At 48.8% G+C, this 21,073-nt stretch overlaps 1 protein-coding gene across 6 annotated transcripts in view; it reads right to left on the bottom strand.

Annotated features, from left to right (window-relative positions):
* LOC122384354 (potassium voltage-gated channel protein Shab-like) overlaps positions 1 to 21,073 on the bottom strand; it is a 78,002-nt gene that overhangs the window by 22,753 nt on the left and 34,176 nt on the right. For 5 of the 6 annotated variants that reach the window (XR_006257019.1, XM_043371701.1, XM_043371698.1 and 2 more), the window contains exons 4-6: positions 6,931 to 7,039; positions 2,456 to 2,576; positions 1,865 to 1,972 (exon numbers count right to left, since the gene is read on the bottom strand). Coding sequence is in view for 5 of the 6 variants with exons in the window: in XM_043371701.1 (XP_043227636.1) it covers positions 1,865 to 1,972; positions 2,456 to 2,576; positions 6,931 to 7,039 (338 nt within the window). In the remaining variant the exon portion in view is untranslated. The remainder of the gene's footprint in view (positions 1 to 1,864; positions 1,973 to 2,455; positions 2,577 to 6,930; positions 7,040 to 21,073) is intronic. The other variant, XM_043371702.1, reaches the window with a different exon arrangement.

The following is a 21,073-nucleotide window of genomic DNA, read 5'->3' as shown; positions in this document are numbered from 1 at the left end:
AGTTGCGTGACTACGCTTACCTGAGACGAAGGTGAATATCAAAATATTGAGCATTTATTCGGTTTTCTGTTGCAGAGGGATCTGCTCGCCGTTGTGGGCGGCCGCGCTGTCTGCCACGTGGCGAGCCTGCAGCGCCTGCCAGCAGCACGGGGTCGGCTCCTGTCGGCTCCTGAGCGCACCCAGACCGCTAACCGATTGCACGAGATCCGAGCCAGAGAAAGAGAGGGAGTCGGGCGGGCGGGCCGCCACCGCGACCGCCAGTTAGTAGTCGTGGACACACACCAACTAAGCGCCAGAGACAGAGGAGAGAGGAGGGGAGCAAGAGAAAGAGCGCCGGAGTGGTCTCGGCCGGCGGTGCGCCGTGGAGCCGCCCGAGCGGATGCCATGCAACGGGTTAGCCGCACAGGAGCAGACAGGTCCCGACCGCGCGCCGCTACCGCCGCCCTGGCGGTGACCCCCGCAACCAGCCTCGGGCCGGTGACCGGCCACCGCCCGAGGCGCAGACCCGAGGGGTTCGTTTAGAAGTGATGGCAGTGACGGAGGGTGAAAACGAAAGCAGCAGGCAGATGGTCAAACTCAACATATGTCAAATGTGTGATTAACATGCAACTGATCAAAATGGTCACGCAGTTATTTATATAAACAAACCAATATAAATCATGAGATATTATTTATAATCAACGTAAAAAATGAAACCATTTAAAATTAATGTTTACCGCGTAAATCAAAACTCAAAGGACATAACACACAACGACTTATTCAAATTGAAACACCATAGAAAAAATAACTAAGCCCAGAAACCTTTGTGTGAACCTTCCACCAATGTACCGTGTCCCGGCATCCACAGTGGGTGACTGGCACGTCCCTGTGATATCTTCCTCGCCCTGTGACCACCGGAGGAGTTGCGGGGCGTGGCCAAAGTCCTCGGGGGCGTGGCCAGAGTGAGGGAGGACACGCTACTGACCGTAACAGGCGACGTCCGACTCGGCCGGCAAGGCTGGAGATGACTCGACGATGACGACCGTTTCCAAGAGAGGCGGAGAGAACCAGAGAGAAGAAGGGTGGGCAGAGCGAGAGGAGGGAGACAAACAGGGGTCAAGCTGTGAAATAGATGCAGGAAGACCAGGCAACTAGGCGACAGAGCGGGCGCATGCAGCCAGCGGCTAACTGGGCGACGGAGGCGGGCGTGCGTGCGAGGCAACTCTACTCTCGTGCGGGACGGAAGCAGTCGTCTGGCTCGGATCTAACGCGTCTCATGCTGTCTCATGACTGTCTATCGGGCGGCAGTGACGTCGCTCGCTAGTATACGCTCTAGTTACTCGCTAGTACGCTACACTCGGTGCCATCTCTCCCTCCCGCCCTCCTCTTCCCGATGGACGGACCCCTACCGTGCTGCGCTTTCTATAACCTCGCGGGCGCCGCGTCACCTACAAGACGCTCCGGCGCGCGCTTACAGTTGACTGAGAGCCTCAGTCCATGCCAGCTAGGTAGACCGACTCCAGCACATACTAGTCAATCTATCTATATCGTTCGCTCTCGACTACGACACCATCTGAGCTGCGTCCGATACACGACGGCGGGCGGTCCGCGCTGGTCTACAGCGCGGAGCCCGAGACATGCCGGGAGGCGGATTTACAATCGACCGTGCCTCTCCCTCCCCTTAGCTGCACGGACCGATCGGGGGCTTCTAACAGCAGCGGCTGCGACAGGCACCCTCTGGACCCCGGCGACTGTCGGGGCGGCGCGCACACTGTTCTCCAATCAGGCAGAGTACACTCAGTCACAGCGACCCGGCGGCTAACACGGAACGTTACAACGGCAGCAGCAACAACGGCCAAACGACAGAGACGCGCCGGCCCGGTACCTTGCCGCAGGTGCAAAAGCAACACTCTACGGACACGCGCTTGGCCGCCCGTCGCTCCTTGCTAGGCCTGTCCTTGGACAATCGTGTCCAATTTCGCAGCGTGACCGCCTAGGAAAAAGACGCAAAGTGGTCCCAGTTGGAGTGGAAACCTCCTTCAGACAGTATTGAACAAGCCAGGCGCTGTGTAAAAATCGATATGAAAGCTTAAGATAGCCTGAGAATGTGACATGCTCAGTCGTGATTTGAAAAAGTTGCGTTTCACAGCCAAGGAAGGCTTGCCGCAGCGAAGAATTTCAGGCGGAAGCTATCGAGTAAAAAGTTTACAAAGCAAGATGAGCCTAAACAAATATGATGTCTTACAAAGTTAACACACAGAGATAAAATTTCATCATTTCTGAGCATCCGTGCCGACACATTTTATAAATGCGTCACTGACTGGCCCCATCATTTTTTTCTCCAACCCTAAACACCCTCACCTCCGAATCACAATTCCCCCCCCCCCCCGCCATCGATCATCGAACACCTGTCTGCCCGGACGGGTGCCCGGAACGCGTGCCCCCCTTTCCCGACGACCCTGGCCGCCTCACTCACCGCTGGGCGGGGGGTGTTGAGCGCGTTGGCCGCACCATCGGCCGCCGTCTCTGCAGGCTCGGTACTCAGCTCCGCCGCATGCGGCGTGCCGGGCGTCACCAGCGCGCCCTGACTGTTCTTCCTGTAACACGGTCACATCAAACGACCCAATGAGAAAGGGAAGATGGGCAGAGGCGTCACTAGCGATCCCTGGCTACTCTTCCTGCAACACGGCCAGGGCAAATGACCCAATCAGAAAGGAAAGACACAGGCAGAAAGACGGTGGTGTCACTAGCGATCCCTGGCTGTTCTTCCTGCAACATTTAGAGCAAATGGCCGCTTCAGACAAAAGACATGCACAAGCGCGTCGTCAGTATTTTTGGCTGTTCTTCATGTAACAATGTCGGACCAAACGACCTTCTCAGACAAGCAAAAATAAAGCAATACTTTTCGCGAGAAAAGAAATAACTGATAATGTGTGCATCGATACATTACTTTATGCAATGCATTAGATCTATTCCGATGGTGACAGAAGCGCAGGTAGGTAAAACAAAATAAAAGCGTAAGTAACAAGTATCCCCAAAAGAAATGAATGCAGTTTCCTATAGCAGAAGTAACCTCGAATAATACCTACAGCCTTCGATGATCAGCAATTCACATAAGCCAAAATGCATGGTACAGCATCGTAAGCATTCGTTATTGACTTCGATGGAATTGCTTAGTGTATCAACTCGACACAAAAGCACGTCAGCCTACATCGTAACCATCAATTGATATTCTGCATTCTACATATATAGGGTGACGATCTGCAAACTCCTGAGTACCTATGGTCCAGCTGACTCCAGCCGAGTATTGACATACAGTCGTCACATGGCTGACCAGAGCTGCTCGCAGACCTTTCCAAACAGGATGTCAATTCGTATCAACAAATACTGCGCTCTCAGACGAGGGAACCAGCTGGCGGGTCCATGGGTTACGGATGACTGACCAACGGCGAACTGTTCCGCATACTCGTATAGCTGCCAGTGTGGTGATACGGCGCACCGCACCTGTGGCTAATTTGTGGTGTAATTAGAATGCAGATGGTGCAGCAAGGTAACTAAGGGAAACAACAGTAGCAAATAGAAACTGTAACTACGAATTTGTAGATTGATAATTTGCAAATTCGGACCGAAGTAATAAGGAGCAGTTACAATGTAGAGGGACGGTTACAACTAGGAGCGGGACAACAGCAACTTTAGCCTGGGTAACTGTGTTCCGCGGACGGGGTAACTGCGGTCCGTGGACGGGGTAACTACAGACACGGACAGGGTAACTGCAGTCCGTGGACGGGGTAACTGTGTTCCGCGGATGGGGTAACTGTGTTCCGCGGACGGGGTAACTGTGTTCCGCGGATGGGGTAACTGTGTTCTGCGGACGGGGTAACTACAGCCACGGACGGGGTAACTGCAGTCCGTGGACGGGTAACTGTGTTCCGCGGATGGGGTAACTGTGTTCCACGGGCGGGGTAACTGTGTTCCGCGGACGGGGTAACTACAGCCGCAGATAGGGTAACTGTGTTACGCGGATGGGGTAACTGTGTTCCGCGGATGGGGTAACTGTGTTCCGCGTATGGGGTAACTGCGGTCCATGGATGGGGTAACTGTGTTCCGCGGATGGGGTAACTGTGTTCCGCGGACGGGGTAACTGTGTTCCGCGGACGGGGTAACTGTGTTCCGCGGACGGGGTAACTGTGTTCCGCGGATGGGGTAACTGTGTTCCGCGGACGGGGTAACTGTGTTCCGTGGACGGGGTAACTGTGTTCCGCGGACGGGGTAACTGTGTTCCGCGGACGGGGTAACTGTGGCCAGAGACACGGTCGCTCGATGGGCCAGTCGGCTCACCGACGCTCGCTATAGGAATTCGATAGCGGGCCGCCAGCTACAGCCGCCGCCGGCGGGCTGACGGACTGGGTACGATGCGCACATACACGGCCGTTCGCCGCCCATTCGCGGGCGGGTGAGACGTCAAGGAACGTCTGATGTGCTAGATCTGACGCAGAAGACTGCAGGGGGAAGGGTTGCTATGGCTTCTCATGGATCGAGGGGAAGGTCAAGGGACAATGGACAGTTGGACACTGCAGCAAGTGCAGATCGGATAGTATTCACAAGAAGAGCGATCTATGACAGTCCCGTGTTCGCATGGTTTAAAAATAGAGATGAATGGGAATTAGCAGGTGCAAAATTTGTTGTTGGAAAGACGGAACAAATGGCTTAGGTAGGTCGGGATTGTCTTACAATAGTTATTTTCTGACAACGGAGCTGTCCGTAACAGAAAAATAAATGATTATTCAGCCAAATGTGCCGGCGGAACTAAAGCAAACCTGGGTGACATCAGCTTCTTCTTCTTCTTCTTCTTCTGCATCCCGCCGCCAGCCCGCTCAGGGGGGCGGCGGCGCAGGCGGGTCGAGCGGCGGCTCGGTCCGCCCGACACCCTCGATGAAGTCGACGACCCTCGCCGCCGGGCCGCCGAGGACGTCGACCAGGCGAGGGTCGACACCCCAGCGGCGGCGGCGGGCCGCCTCATAGGCCGGACAATCGGTCAGCAGGTGCGTCACGCTGTCGGGCTCCCCGCACGCGGGGCATTCGTCGTTGGCTGCCAGGCCAATCTTGTAGAGCGTGTCGCGGGTCAGCGGTGATGTGCCGGTCCTCAGCTGGGACAGCGTCACCGACCCCCAGCGCGCCAGGGAGTCGTGGCCAGGCGTGGGGTCCGGGTGCGGGTGGGCAGCGGTTGTCCTCCGTCGCGACAGCTCCCGGACATGGCGCGTGACGGCGGCCCGCGCACTCGACAGGTCAATCGGTGCGCTATCTTGGTCGCCCGCCGTGGCCTCGCCAGCCAGGCGGTCGGCGGTCTCGTTGCCGTCCAGCCCGGCATGGCCTGGCACCCACTGGAGCACCGTCTCGGTGCCGTTCTCGGCGAGGGTGTTCAGCAGCCTCCAGACCTCGGCGGCCAGAGCCATGGTCTGGCTAGCTGGGCCGCGGCCGAGTAGTTGTAGCCCAGACCTTGAGTCGGTGAGGAGGCGGACCGACTTGATCGATGCCAGCTCCCCGTCCTCCAGGCCGGCCACAGCCGCGAGCGCCTCGCGCATGGCGGTCAGTTCTGCTCTCGGTGACATCAGCTCCGGCCTCCGGGTACAGATTGCATAAACGGTGTGTCAGCAGGACAGACAGATCACATTGCAAGACTCACACCAGCCAGCACGACTCATACACAAGAGGCATGACAATCGTCCACGGGTCAGCAGGGCTGCGGAGTCGATGGATTTACGGCGACTCCGACTCCGACTCCGATTCCGGCTTTCAAAAACCAACTCCGACTCCGACTCCGACTCCGGGCAGAAATGTCGACTCCGATCGACTCCAACTCCCGACTCCGACTCCGCACACCTGGCAGGGCTGCGGAGTCGACAGATTTTCGGTGACTCCGACTCCGACTCCGGCTGGGGTTTCCAATATCGACTCCGACTCCGACTCCGACTCCGGTCACAACTGTCGACTCCGACCGACTCCGACTCCGACTCCGACTCCGACTCCGACTCCGCAGCCCTGCGGGTCAGTATCAGCACCTCCAGCTGGCACAGGAGACAGAGGACGGCACAGAGGACAGAGGACGGGATGAGCGGGCCAGGAGTCGGGCCGGCTGCCAGGCTGCCCAGCTGTCGGGTCATTCCAGCATGGCGCCCGCCGCTGACGGCGCGGCCTTGGAGCTCTCCCCAGCTCGTCGTCGAGCCATCTCAGTCGGTCTCTCTAACAAACTGCAGACACAGCCGACAGACAGAAAATGGGGCCGGCCGAGGACACCGCGGCAGTAAAGTGAGAGCGACGAGACGAGCTCACTTGGCCGGCTATATATAGACAGGGTACGGAGCATGTGAAGTCGTGGGATGTGAAACACATCACGTCCGATTCCCCTTTTATACAGCTAAAAGCTTATCATTCACAGGCCACAAACGCATATTTAGCCATGTTTCGTCATCCCGTCTGGCATTAAACGAAGGCGTATTTTTCTTACTTCGCATATGCAATACGCAACTGCAGCATGCTGTGGTGTTCAGTGAAGAATAGCCTGACGGTAACCCTGTGTTTATATCCAGACTGACAGATGACTGTAGTGGCCTGTGGGCGGCTCACCATCAGCTAAATTACTGATAATAGCTGACCTCAGGGGGTTTCATCGCCCTGACAAAGTGGCTACCAACTACCATTACCTGCATTAGACGATGACTAATAATGAAGCGTGAGGCGCAAAGGATATTTACTGACGGACGGTTACAATTGGGTAACAATCTGTTCAATAGCAGAATAAGGAGAGGTGCTTTTCGTCTCTGGGTATTTCGTTAGTGGACAGACATAAGCTGAAGTATATTCTCTACGTATGTGTATCACGTTGTTCAATAGCTGACAAGCGTCCGTTAGCTCAAGCCCCGGCCGTTTCTCTGTAGGTGTTGCGACCCTCACCTTGCCGTCAATTTGTTGATGACGTGCTCGTGGTTGCGGAAGCAGCCGGTGCCTGTGTCACCCTTGGTGCTGTTGGTGACGCTTCCTTCACCGATGCTCATGTTGTGCCCTGAAGGTAACAGATCAAGGTCAGGTTGGTGACAGCCTAGCAACGCAGAATTACAAGTGCTCCTAAGAACACTACTCAGCACCAAACGGATTGAGGTCAACAAACATGGCTGACGTACGACTGGTCGCTATTTTTAAACACTGGGCTTCCTCGTGACCATTATCCTTGATCGTAACGTTTATTGAAGACGTGGTTCTGGCAATATACTTCAGACCCTCAAAAACTTCTCTGGCGAAGAAGACCAATTCAGACGGATTCGATTTCAGGACTGGAGCCGTTCGGCCGATGGTTTTGTGGTTTCGTCTGCGGAAACTGCTGTGGATGACATAGCGACTCGACATCAATTTACGAGGAGGACCGAGTCGAACTGTTCTGTATGGCCAACTCGTTCCAGCCATGGCTGATGGCTCTCTGCCTGAACAGATATCACTTGAATAAACGACGGCAATACATTAACTGGATGGGATTATGTCAAACGAGAAACAAGCATCGCTCGATACAATGATTGTTAATTGCATATATCAACCATTAATCTCAACTTATGACATTTATAAGAAATTAATCACTTCGCAAATGAGGTACTGCTCTCAGCAAAACAGGCGAAGGAAAAGCCAAAAGGTACGGACTCAGTTGGATCGAACACGTTATGATTGCAATGACATGAATGGGCAAATTGCAAAAGCCACATATGTTCATTGAAGAGACATTAATGGGATATGCATGAATAAATGATTATGAAGTAACATATCAAATGGTAAAATGGTAAAAATGGTAGGCGAGAGTGGGGTATAAGGCGGACCGCTGGGCAAAGCGAACCACCCCTTCTGAAGCCCCAATAAATGGCCCCTTTCAAAAACAAAGATAGCTATTAACAATGCCTTATGTTGGCACGTTTCTTGTCACAGTGGCTCGGCTCTGGGAATAAAAGTTTTCAACCCAGGGCCAGAAATGTGTTATTTTCAATTCCCCTTCTAATTTTAGCATGGAATGTATACCAAAATTAAGTTTAGATACGGAGCTAAGTCAACATCCGCACTACCGTCACAGAAGCAAAATGCTATGCATTTCGGTTTGGCACGAACCCGAAATGGCTCAGCACACTGTGCTGTCGGCAATGCCTACTCAAATGCAGAATTTGAGAGTAAGGTAAAGTGGACCATTAATAAACACACTCGCCCCTTTATCGGAAAGTTCAAAAAAGCGATACGCTAAAATCGAATTCGTTGTAGCTAGCAGTTGAATTAAGCGGACGTAAAAAATGTTTTGGAAGTAAGTGGCTCTTGAGGGAGAAAGAAAAATTGCGGTGGTACACTTTGCCCCACTAGTTTTTTTCGAACTCAAAATGTGTCGTAACGGAGTGAGCGAAGCGAGCTTTCGTATAGATTAACGGAAATTTCTGATGAGCGGCCGGCCGGCCGTGCGGAGGCTTTTGCGAGGCTTACATATATCTCAGCAACCACTTGACCGATTTACATGCGGCAATTTTTGTAGGGTAGCTTCATTCCTTCTACCAAGTATTGGACTATTCCCGATACATGTGGGTGACCCCTTATGCACGTGCCACGTGCAAAACGAAGAGGTGCCAGTTTTGTAACAATTGCAATATCTCAGGAACTAGGCCGATTGAGCTTGAAGTTGGGATGTAGGTAGGCACAAGTTCGCACGTGCAAGGCCCACCCTCTCGCTCGCTCCGTTAGTCGCCCCCAAAGGCGTTATAATCGTGGCAATGTTCCACGAAGAATTAAACCACTTTCCCAAGTATCTAGACAAAGCTCGCCTACATGGAAGTTTGTGCTGAAAGATTAAGCTTACACGTAGGCTGTTTAAACTAACATTTTCACTACCCCTTAGCAGCTATCTGACGCTGTTTCTTAGCTAGTCCGCTTTACCCCACTCTCCCCTAAAATGGTGAAAAGTGGTCAGAATGAAATGGTAAAAAAGATGTGACAGCACGCGGGTAACCATGATAGGATTGATAGAACCAAGGAGATAGCCGGGTTGAAGACTTAACGGACTCATATGATCATAGGATACTGACACATTCGTAGGCCATACAACATTATGATGCGGATTGAACATGCGCTTTTCTTATCAATTTAATTTTCTCTATACAGTGCTTTCAAAAATCGAGTTGAGTGCTAGTTTGTAAAGCACGCTCAGTTTTTCTTTGTTCCATGTATGCAAATAAATCCCATAAAAAGACGCATTGTCGTGAAATTGTTCGTGTTAACACAAATTTATAGCCGTCCCTTTCAGACTTTGTCATTAAATATCTAAGCACTCACGCCGTTGTTCATCAGCGTAGTTACATATTCACGATGGATACCTACTAGCCGTTTTCACGACGGGCTATCCAGCGAATGCACCTGATTTGACCAAATCTGCACCTAATTTCTTTTACAGCAAATATTTTCATTTTATGAATTTATTTCAGTGTTTTAATCGATGATACTCTCTGATAATATGACAAAGCAGCCGTATAAGCAAATAGTGCAGCCCTAGCTGCACCAGATGTGCACCAAATGTGTACCAGATGGCCGTCGTGAAAACGGCTAATATGTAGAATAATATTTAAGGCAATCTCACACTAGGTGCACTTTCTCAATCATGTGCAATGTACAATAGTGTACATCATTCTTCATTCCTTTGTAAGTACTTCTTCCTCGCATATCAACCCTTATAAGGTGGACGCCTTCGCCAGCAGTATACAGTGGCCGACAGTGATTCTCCAAACACCACCACTCGTTCGCGGAACAGACGGCCTGTTCTGTGAACACTGTCAGCAACGTCTACTTGCATTGATCGACAGAGTAACTATGTCGGCCGGCGTGCCAGTACGACGCTTAGCCGATTTTTAATGGTACGCCGACTGACACTGCGTCCGGGACCGGGCACACGGTTGTCATGGCAACCGGCTGACGGCTCGTACACAGAACTCGAACGTGCTCGAACGCCGCCCAGTAAACCCTGGAGACAAGACCGCATATAGGCCTGGAGACAAGCCGGAGCTATGGAGGAGACGCTGCTAGCGCTTTGACTTTGAACGGTGTGGACATATGGTAACATTCCACCAAATGGACTGGGAGAGAAACGTCTACTCGTAGCGCATAGCCCAGCTCTACACGTGTCCATTGCAGCATTTTACGACTTGCTTTATTGCCCGGAAATCAACGGATGCTCCGGTAAAGTTGACTAACTATAGAATATTTTTTACTAATCATCGAATCAGTGACTTATTAGCATTAATTTACTCAAGACAAGCCATAACTTAGCCAGTAGTGGTAGATATGGGCTTTTGGTTGCACCGAAACATTACATTCCTTACATTTGATTGATTGGATGGATGATTTGCTACTAAATTATCTGCAGAATGACGAATTTGACCCCTGGATCCTCAATAGCTGATTAACCTGAATAAAAATAAAATAAAAAGATAATCCATGTCTTATGTTCTACAGCACTGGCGGATCCAGGGGTATTTAGGTCGAATCCCCCCCCCCTCCGTGCAGCACCCAAAATCGATGAAAATTTGCGGTTTGTCGACCATAAAAAGATAATTTAACAACTTTTATGAGGAAAAGTGTGTTAAGCACTGCACAGCAGTGCGTAAGTAACCGAAATCCGATGAATTTTTGGTACATGGAGAAACTTTTTGGGGTATCCCGCACCCCCCCCCCCATAGCGTCCAAGACCGCCTTTCTGGATCCGCCAGTGTCCCATAACATTACGTTGGGAAAAAGCTGGCTGTAATATACCGCCTGGTGCACAATACATTGCTTTGGCCTTCAACATTTCGGGCATGGGAAACATCTTGCACTGTTTTTGTCCGTAGATAACTTTACGATTAACACGCTGACTGCAGCAAATCACGTAAAAGAAATTAAGCGAGTGCATGCGTCTAAAAACGCAGAGCATAACGAGCATAACAGTCATCCCTCACATGTTTTAAGTCAAGCTCTTATCAGATTGGTTGGTATCGATTTCAGCTAGTGCTTGATCAGAGGTGATTAAAGGTCGGAGTTCGGGGGCAGTGGTCAATAGCAGAGTAGGTGCTGACCCAAAGTGCACTTTCGTAGAAAATGATTTTATTGCAACTAAGGGCAATGAGCTCACATCCTCATTCATTCAGTATATGAGCTGAGTATATGTGTTCGTCGTGTGCGTGAGTCGCTATGACAGTTACATTGTCTCTTTATAATAACATGCATGCCTGATCATTAACCCGCGCCCCACTGGGGTCTGCGTATAACACGCCGTACTGGGGGGGGGGGCTCTCCATAGCCCCCCCCTCCTAACTCCGAAACTACTGGGCCAATCATCAAAATTCAAACGGCGTCTGATAGCCCCGGAAAAACTGTCGAGCGAAACTTAATTTCATTGACCTCAAGGTCACCGATGACGTCACAGGTCAGGTCAAAGTAAAAATTACCAGTAAAACGCCTTTTGGGCGAAGAACGAGCGAGCGAGATAGTGAGCCCTGCACGTGCGGAAGGGCGAGAGGGTACTTCCAACGGGCTTGCGCAAAGCACCCTTCTAACCGGTCGCTAGCGGTGTACCAAATTTGAACGCAATCGGCCCAGCCGTTCCTGAGATCTGAAAGCGGCACTCTGCACGTGCGCACGTGCAAACGGGGTCCAAACTGACTTTTGCACGGCACCCTACTAACTGGTCCCCAACCGTGTACCAAATTTGAGCGCAATCGGCCCAGCCGTTCTCGAGATCTAGAAGCGCCCCCTGCACGTGCGCACGTGCAGTAGCACCTTAACCGCAACACATGGGAATGCATTGCCTGGTGGGTGCCTACCTGTATGCCGTTTCAGCGAAATCACCCCAGTAATTACCGAGTTATTAAAATGGGAACAAATTTGACACCTCTTATTGTTGTATTTTGCACGTGCACTGGGGGTGACCCACATGCATCGAGAGTATCCTATTTTTGGTAGAAGGGATGCTGCTACCCTACAAAAATTACCGCAAGTCAATCGCCTAAGCGGCTGCTGAGATATGAGCCTCTAAAAATCACTACTTTTGAAAAACAGCTTGAACACCCTTGACTTTTCACGTGGCACGTGCCACGACGGTCACTGAGGTGTATCAAAAGTAGTCAATTACGGGGTAAAAGGGATGGGGCTACCCAGCAAAAAAGACCGCAGGCCAATCGGTCCAGCGGTTGCTGAGATATAAGCCTCTCAAAAGCGTTACAGGCCGGGCCGGGCCGGGCCGCTCATATTGAGATTTTTCCGTTATATTGAAAAGATATTGAAAAGACTCGCTTCGCTCGCTGCGCTCGCTCGCTCGTAATAAGCATTTTGGCTTGTTCATGGCCCTGTTCATGAAGCCCGGTGGTCGCTGCGGCCGCTGCGGCCGCTGCGGTCAGTCGGGTTGTTACGTCACGAAAAGGGGCGGGGCTCATGTAGTATGACGAATGTATGACGTCACCTTGCTGCGGCCGCTGCGATCTCTGCGGCGGCAATCCAGCGACCGCCGAGCCGCAAGAAAACTAATTGCACTGAACTTGGCGCACTGAAGTCAAATAGGCGCAAGCCGTGTTGTCATGGATACGATTTTGTAAACAAATTATCTACCGGTGTGCTTCAGTTGTAAACAATTGTCGGAAACTATTTCGGCAGCAGACACTGTTCATGGAACGCTGCTGCGGCCGAGTGAGTGATGACGTTTCAAAAATGGGCGGAGCGTAGAGCCTGCGGCCGGCCGCAGCGGCCGCAGACTTCATGAACAGGGCCCATATTTTGGGCTCTGGCCGCCGTCTTACAAGCCAGATCAGGCTAATTTTTGGTTTACACACTCGTGAACAGATGCTCTAGATACCTTGAGGGTACCAAACTTGTACTTTGCTTTTCAGGTTAGGGTCAGGTCATCACAGGTCACGGAAATATTATATCATGCTTCGGTCACGTGACACATGTTTTATGGTCCATTTAGGCCATAGATTTCGAATCTGATGTCGTCTGTGTCATTCGAGGTCCTTTTGAGTCGAATTTAGCTTAGGTCAGGACAGGTCACTTTCAGGTCAAAAAAGGTCAAATTTTGAAGTTTAAATTTTTCAACAAAAAAGGTATCTATTGGATGCAGTTTGAGCTCAGGAACACGATGGTGCTATTCATATTGGTGTACAATGTCAAATACGTACTGAAAAATTGATTTGAAAAATTAATAATTGTGAATTTTTTGCAATAATGCGTATAACTTGGCCATTTTTGAAGACATTTAGCTAAAACTTGCTAGAGTTAGTCATAAGGATGCATTCTATCACATATATTCCGGTTTTTTCGAAAACCCAAAAACTTTTTGAAAAAATATAAATTTCGAATATTATTATATACAATTTTCGAAATTTTAAAAATTTTGAAAATCCGAGATGGCAGTTTGATAGCGCAGTCAATTCGAAGTTCTTTCATGCAAAGAAATTGGATCTAGCTTAAAAACTGAGCTCTTGAGAGCGATTGCCGTGGTTCAATGTTTTGCGTCGAAATCGGCCGAACATGACGTCACTCTGACGTCATTTCCGGCCGACCTATGGTAGCTACGAAGTTCAAATTTTATCACAAGGAGTCAAATTGATGCAGCCGAAGGTACTGAAAGTTTGACGTCGATACGTCGAGTGGTTTGGAAGTTATTGCAGAAAATGGGAGGGGGCTATGAATAGCCCCCCCCCCAGTGCAGTGGGGCGCGGGTTAACCAATTATATCGCTCCGCATAAACCTGCCTGCTTTCTATCGACTCTGTGCCTATTTGCTGCTTCATAAGCCGCAGCAGTTTATTCTTTTAGATGTATAATCGTAGAATAAAACAAAACAGAGGGCTTTGTTCCAAGCAGGAAGCTTTGATCTTGCAAGTTGTGTTTATTTGTGCTGCTATTGCGCTCGCGGTCAGCTGCCGACGAATGACCTCTGCAATAAACCATGCCGCCTGATATTGCCCAAACAAGACTCTTAACGCGAACTTTTACGACAGAAGCCGCGCATATATTACATTTAAGCGGTTTTTACTTTTTGACCCGAGATGACTCATTTCGAATGGTAGCAAAACCAAGTTCCGAGTGAAGGAAAGGTTAGATGCCGTATATAGAACAGATACAATAGAATGGTATAGGAGCTGTGCCTTAAGCTCGGGTTTCCAATAGGATTTTTCTACAGACATTTTAGGTCTACGCAACACGGGTTGTCCTTTATGCAGTTACAATAATATATAAACAAAAATTCCAATACAATGGATTATAGGTACAAGAATGAATGAACGGAGTTGCATTTTTTGAGCTCATCCGGGTGTGTATTTGTCTTATCGTAGGTGCCATCTGCACACATAATGAGCACAACAAAGCCTTCCAGCATATATCACAGAACACTGAGAGCAACCGTTTCCTGGAACATCCAGCCCCAGACCTACTGACGCTGACCAGTCCGGTCTCAGGGCAGCCGGCCAGCCCGTGGATACAGGCCATGAGCATTCGGATAAGCCGGACAAAGTCTCCATAGAATCTATTATTTCACTATACCAAAAATATTCTAGGTTTACACAATTATCTCGTCTGCCAATGGGATCTCTCAACGACTGTAATAAGTAAATATAAGTGTTAATTAAGAAAAATAGCCTTGAGGCGGCCAGCTGGACCATCTGGTCTCCAAGATCACCGGCACAGACCAGACCAGTTGCTATTCACATGGCTACCCGTATGAAACTCTTATTCTGACCAGTAAAACACTACGGGTCAACCAGGCCAGCCCAGACGTTGCTCCAGCTAATCAGACTGCGAAACGGCTGGTCCATGATCCTCTAGATAGGTTCCTGAGTCATTCCACACCAGCCTCTCAGCAAGCCCCAGTACATACACCTGACAAACTCCAGCGCCAAGTCGTCTCCATTTCTGCGCACTGTCACCGCTCACTGGACGAGCTCCGTATGTGCGCACTACACCCATCCCCTGCCAGCGCGACGGGGTCTGGCTCGCCGCACCCACCCGTCTGACGCGCCCCGTGCGCGCGTGACCGGCGCCCGACGCGCCCTGTTTCATCTCACGCCGCGCCGGCCGGTGGTCACAGAGCCGCTGCTGGGGCGGTGTTTGCGCGTCTGTCTGTTTGTTTTTGCTGCGGCCAGTCGCCGGACCGAGCCGACCGGATGTCGAAACGCCCGCTCTCGGCTGGACGCGTCGTTACACAGAGCAGGGCGTCGGCATCGGGCATAAAATATGAAATTTGAGAACAGGATCGTTGTTGACCGAAGAGAAATGTGCTGAGCTTGCACTTACTTTGGCGTGCAGCTCAGTCGCTCTACATTCACACTTATAGTTGTCTGAAAACCAAACAACGTAGTGAATAAAGACCCTATCTACAGCCTTTGCTTTGGGAGCCTCTGTTTCCGCTTGTTTGTGCCGAATGTTTCATTGAATGGTCTTCTGTCGTAACACCATTATGGTGCGATAATGTTTCCGGTGTCAAAGTCTACCTATGAATTGAATACTGCACTATTTTCCAATAGAAAACAAACGACCGCTGTCATTTTCAAAAGCAAATTTACCTTTCGAACGCCTGTCTCATAGTGACAAAGTTACTGCCAGTATTCAGTGTGTAGAGTGAGCTTACAAAGTGGTCTTTTCTCTTTCAGTTTGAATTATTCTTTCAATTCTCTTCACCACAATAGACAAATGAATGGAACGCGCGGCATACGCGCAAACTTCCATTAGCTCAATTTCCATTCGATTTCAAAAACTGCGGAAGGCGCCGCCCTCCACAGAGACAAACAAGCGTTCAATTGACAAACACCGCATTGGGCGTCGCCTCCAAAACGCACCTAGTGCCGTCCTAGGGTACTGCCATTATCGTATCACCCCACCAATGGCTCCGTTACTCGGCCCCCGTCCCTCATCACACCACACACGGACCCGGCGACCGGTTCCACTCCGCTATTGAACGCTCCACTGCCACAATGCGCCTCTGAAAAGGCATCCGGTCCTTTGGGTGGCGGCCACGCGGCATTGGCCACCCGAGGACCTCCGTGCTGGGGTCTGAGCGGCGCCAGCGACCGTGACCCCCTGGGCGGCGCGGGGTTTGTCGCCGCTCTGGTGCGGTGCCAGCTCACGGACCGCTGCGGCGGAGCCAGCGGATCGCGCCGCTCGGACGCTGTTGCTCCGCCGCGCTGCCGGCCCGCCGCCGGTGACGGGAGGATGAGCCAAGACGCGGCGGCGTCTACAGAACGCAACAGTTCGATCCAGATCGAGCGACAGACAGGCGAGAAGGAGATAGCCTCCGACCCCGCGCGACGGCTCGGTGCCAAATGGTGCGAAAAGGCCCGCTACCCAACGGAGATGCATGCTCTTTCGAAGAAGATGTGATATTCTCGAACTGGGAGATGATCTATTGGCGCGCCCAAGATAGAATCCTATTTCTGTCCACATAAATAAACATCACGACATCGATAAAGAAGAACCGAAATAGGCTTGATTGTTGCTCAGCTGGTTTGAGAATTTCCAAACGCGTCGCCCCGGAATCGGAACAGTGCTATGACTGTCGGAAAAGATATGGCAGATTGTACTGAGTATGTAATAGCCGTTTTCACGACGGGCTATCCGGCGAATGCACCTAATTTGACCAAATCTGCACCTAATCTCTTTTACAGCAAATATCTTTATTTTATGAATTTATTTCAGTGTTCTAATCGATGATGATCTCTAATAATACGACAAAGCAGGCATATAAGCAATTAGTGTAACCCTAGCTGATAGCTACTAAGAGACACACTGAACCTGATTTAACCAAATCTGCACCTGATCTGCACCAGATGTGCACCAAATGTGTACCAGATGGCCGTCGTGAAAACGGCTAATGCCACCAGTATCACCAAAAACGTAAACACCGCTCTGATAAGGTCGTGCCTCTCTCGTATTTTACAATTTTGTTAATTTTTCTGAAGTGCTAACCGCCAATTGTTAAATCAATCCTTTTGGACGAACATTTTTACATTTGGACTAATTTATACCGGAGAGAAAAGAATAAGGAGACGAATATAAAAAGGAAAGCATAGAAGCCAAGCTATGCGATAGTCAAGGAACCGTCAGTTAGACTTTCCATTCGTATTTCAGTTAGATTGCCTACTGGAAGTTGGTGGAGAACACCGAATTCTTTGTGATGGTCATGGATGAGGGCTTTGGAAGGTTTACTTGTTTTGCAAGATAAAAGGACCAATTCAGCAACACTCAACGTTATGCAGCAATCAAAATGAGGCCATTCTTAACGTTTCTAGACCTTTTAGCTGACAGAATAGTCAGCTGAAATACAACCAACACTGCTAAAATGCTCTTGAATACAAGCTTTACTTCTAAGAAAGCATGAAATGTTTATGGATGCTCTGATCATTGATTATGCGTATAGCTTTTTGTGCATTGGGTGATATGTATTGGAAAGAATATTCACATAAAAACAGTGCATTTTATGCGAAATATAAAATGGACACAAAGGTGTGCATTGTGTTTACTTCTTTCGTAACATGAAACCATGTTTCACGCAAAAAATAGCCGTCGAAGAAAAATTGGATGAAACCGGCCAACTAGCTGGGCATTATTTCCAATTTTATACGCATATTCAATGTCTGTATGAGGTCCTTCTTCAAAAACGTGCTTGTGGTTTTATGATGTTAGCAAAACAATATTTTTTTAGGGGACAAAAAAATCACACACAACATTAGGTATAGTAAAAAATTGTTAAGGTATTTGGTAGACGAAAGTCACGACACGTCCTGGCGCCACCATTCATCCAATTATTTCTGAGCTGCTTAAAGGGACCCTCCCACCTTCAAAAAAGTTTATGAATTGGCATGAAAGTGATGTCGCTCGGTTCAGAAACAGCGAAAACGAATACCTACCAAATATCACCGAAAATATTCACCGGTTTTCAAGATATTAGACTTTTACTTTTGTTTACTTTTTGGGATCTCCGCTGTTCCTAGCGACTTTATTTGGAAGCAATAGTTTGGCAGCTGAAAGTGCGGCACTTGTTGCGCGCAAAGCAGCATATACCACCGCGTGCTACAAAACGTTTTAGTCAAACATTTAAAAATCGTTAGATATCTGCGCTGACGTCACACATTCAGAGGGGTATTCCAATGCATTAGCCCCTCTGAATCAAAATGCTGCAATTTTGAAATTCAATATTTCCGATTTTTTTTGATTTTTTTTTAAAGGATATAAATTTAGTCCGAACCTTTTGATGGGAAGGATTCACAAGGACAGAGCCACCGCTAAGCGAAGCTTGTTGCGATGACCCTGCCCTCTACCCTCCGATCGCGCAATTCCGATTCTATGGCAGAATTTAGAGTCCAAAGTTTAACGTGCGCACAAAGCCGCGCACGGACGGTCCCCTCGCTGACTTCGCCTGGCTACGGCCAGGATTTACAAAGCATTTCTCGATGTTGTGAGTGCCGAAACCGGTAATTGTGAGCCAGGGACCCCATTTTGGCTATCTCAACTCAAATCTAATGTTAAGGTGGGAGGGTCCCTTTAAAGGAACAGTTCACTTCCCGAAATTGTTTTTTTTTTTGCAATAGATTTATGGTTTCTTATGCTCAAAATGATCAGCAAAGAAAATAAAACCTTTTTATAATGATAAATATTGTTATTCACCTGGGAAGGAATCATGTTTAGGACGAATATTCGAAACACCAGGTACTTTTTATTTATGGTAGCTTTCGAAAGCACTGCGGCTTTCTTCCTCAGCCTAGACAGTTAGACACACATAGAATCAAATCAGAATTAACAATTCATCCTAGTCGTTCGTTTCGTGATATTAAACATCGTTTGAATACGTATAAGTGGCGCACATTCAAATTTCTAAAATTATGTGATCACATGCTTAAATTAAGTCTTCGCTTCTTGGATGAAGAGTAAAAATATCAGGTAATATCACAGACGTCAGCAACGATAAAAAAGACACATGCCTATCACCTGCGCTTCAACATCATAAGCAAATCGTCAAAACGGCGAAACAACATGCATACAAGTATACATATTACAATTCCGCAGGTCCCAGCATAGAGACACCCTGCACTTTTTCACTACTTCAGCACACGGTACACATTTGCCATCGGTACACCGGGTTTTGTATTTAAAACTCTACCCTTCGCTCTTTCTATGAATATCCCTTCTTTAATCTTACGTTTCCTCCAGTCTGTTTCATACGCCAGAATTTTGACATTTCCCCATAGGATGGAGTGACCGGTTTCAATGACGTGCTTTGAAATGCCAGAGTGGTTGTCGTCCATGTTCCGTATCGCTCTCTTGTGTTCAGCTTCCCTAGCCCTTATACTTCTACACGTCTCCCCAATATAAACCTTGTTACATTCACACTCATATTGGTAGACTACCCCAGTATTTTGAATTTTTTCCCGCTTGTCCTTTGGTCTAACCAGCATGTTCCGCAGGCTCTGTCCTGGTTTTGAAGTTACCCTTGCGTAGGGTTTCAACGACCTAGTTATCCTTTCTGTAACCGTTCAAATAGACGGTTCGGTCAAAACGACGGTATATCGAAAAGCGGTGCATACTGATAACTATCTAAATTTTGAGTCTCATCACAGCGTGCAACACAAAGAGTCGGTAGTTCGCTCACTTATAAAACGAGGGGAGACCTTTTCAACAGACGAGAGCGATAAAGCCGAAGAAACAAAACGCATACAAAGAGCTTTAAAAGTGAACAACTATCCAAAAAGTTTCATACAGGCTACGCGTAGGAAGATGACCAGAGAAAGGAGTAGGCCAACAGGGGAACAGCGAGAGGAAAAGCCGCTTGTTCAGTTCAGTTCAGTTCATTGTATTTTATCATACGTAAACAAGAACAACGAACAAAACAATAGAGGATTGGCGCAAAAGCAAAAAGCTTAAATCAAAGGCGCCTCTCCAATTAAGTTAAACAAAGAACACATGACCAAACCAAAGTATCAGAAAGCGTCGACCCCGCCCGAAACCCGCCGAGCCAAAAAAGCAGGCAGTACCCGGCCCCAGGCGCCGGACGACTTCAATCGGGCCAGCTTGCGTCATAGTGTCATGTTTTGTGTTTTGTAATGTAATGTAGTGTTGTGTAAGCAGTGTGTTGCATAATGGTACTTAAATGCACTAACTAAACAGTTATGTTGTATTGGTAAACCGATTTGTCTCTACAATAAATGTCTGGAAGTGATGAGTGATTTGTGTGCCTTGATGCTTGTTTAAGTCTTTTGCAAAGAGAAGGGTATCAAGTTTTAATTTTGCTGAGAAATTGTCAAAATTTGGAATGATGATTCGAACTGCATTTATAAGTTTTACTCTTTGTGTATGGTAAAGTGGGCACCAGAGTATGAAGTGAGCTGTGTTCTCATCGTGATAACCGCAAGCACATACTGGGCTGGGTGTGTTGGGGTGTTGTATATTGAACAGGTGTGCCTTGAGAGCCGTCATGCCCACTCTCAATCGTGTGTGTAGTGTGTTACGTGTTTTGTTGCCGAACGAAAAGAAAGTGGGTGGCTCTGGTGCCCCAAATCGCTGCCAGACTTGACGAGCAAAAGCGGAGCAGGATGAGGTGTTACGCAATGTGTCTGGGAGAGTATTCCAAAGTCTTATTGTCGAAGGAAAAAAGGCTCTATAGAAAGAAGTGAGATTGGTAGGGGGGAAAGTAAGAGATTGGGCATTGCGAAGTCTAAGTCCCGTGGCGTCTTGTCTGGTTTCTGTCAATATGTCTTTAATGTATGAAGGGAGAGGAGGATGATTGAAGTAAAGTCTGTGAAAGAATAGAAGCTTATGAATTAATCGTCTTGTCTCAAGTCGTTCCCATCCTAGTTCGGTTAGTAATGCGGTAGTTGGTGTTCGATAAAGCGTCCCTGTTACAAGTCTGGCACAACGGTTCTGAAGCGTCTGGAGTCGGATGGCGTCAGTTGATGTCAAATGTCCGTCGTAAACAATATCACAATAGTCGAAATGAGGTGTTATATAGGTAGTGTAAATGTTGTTCAAGACTGGTCTAGGAAGAAGCTTAGCCACGGGATATATCGGTCCTA

The sequence above is a fragment of the Amphibalanus amphitrite genome, unplaced genomic scaffold (genome assembly GCF_019059575.1).
Source record: "Amphibalanus amphitrite isolate SeventyFive unplaced genomic scaffold, NRLGWU_Aamphi_draft 000187F_arrow, whole genome shotgun sequence".
Classification (NCBI taxonomy): Eukaryota; Metazoa; Arthropoda; class Thecostraca; order Balanomorpha; family Balanidae; genus Amphibalanus; species Amphibalanus amphitrite.
Note: the sequence above shows the minus strand (reverse complement) of the source record. Positions and strands in the feature narration are given on the sequence as shown.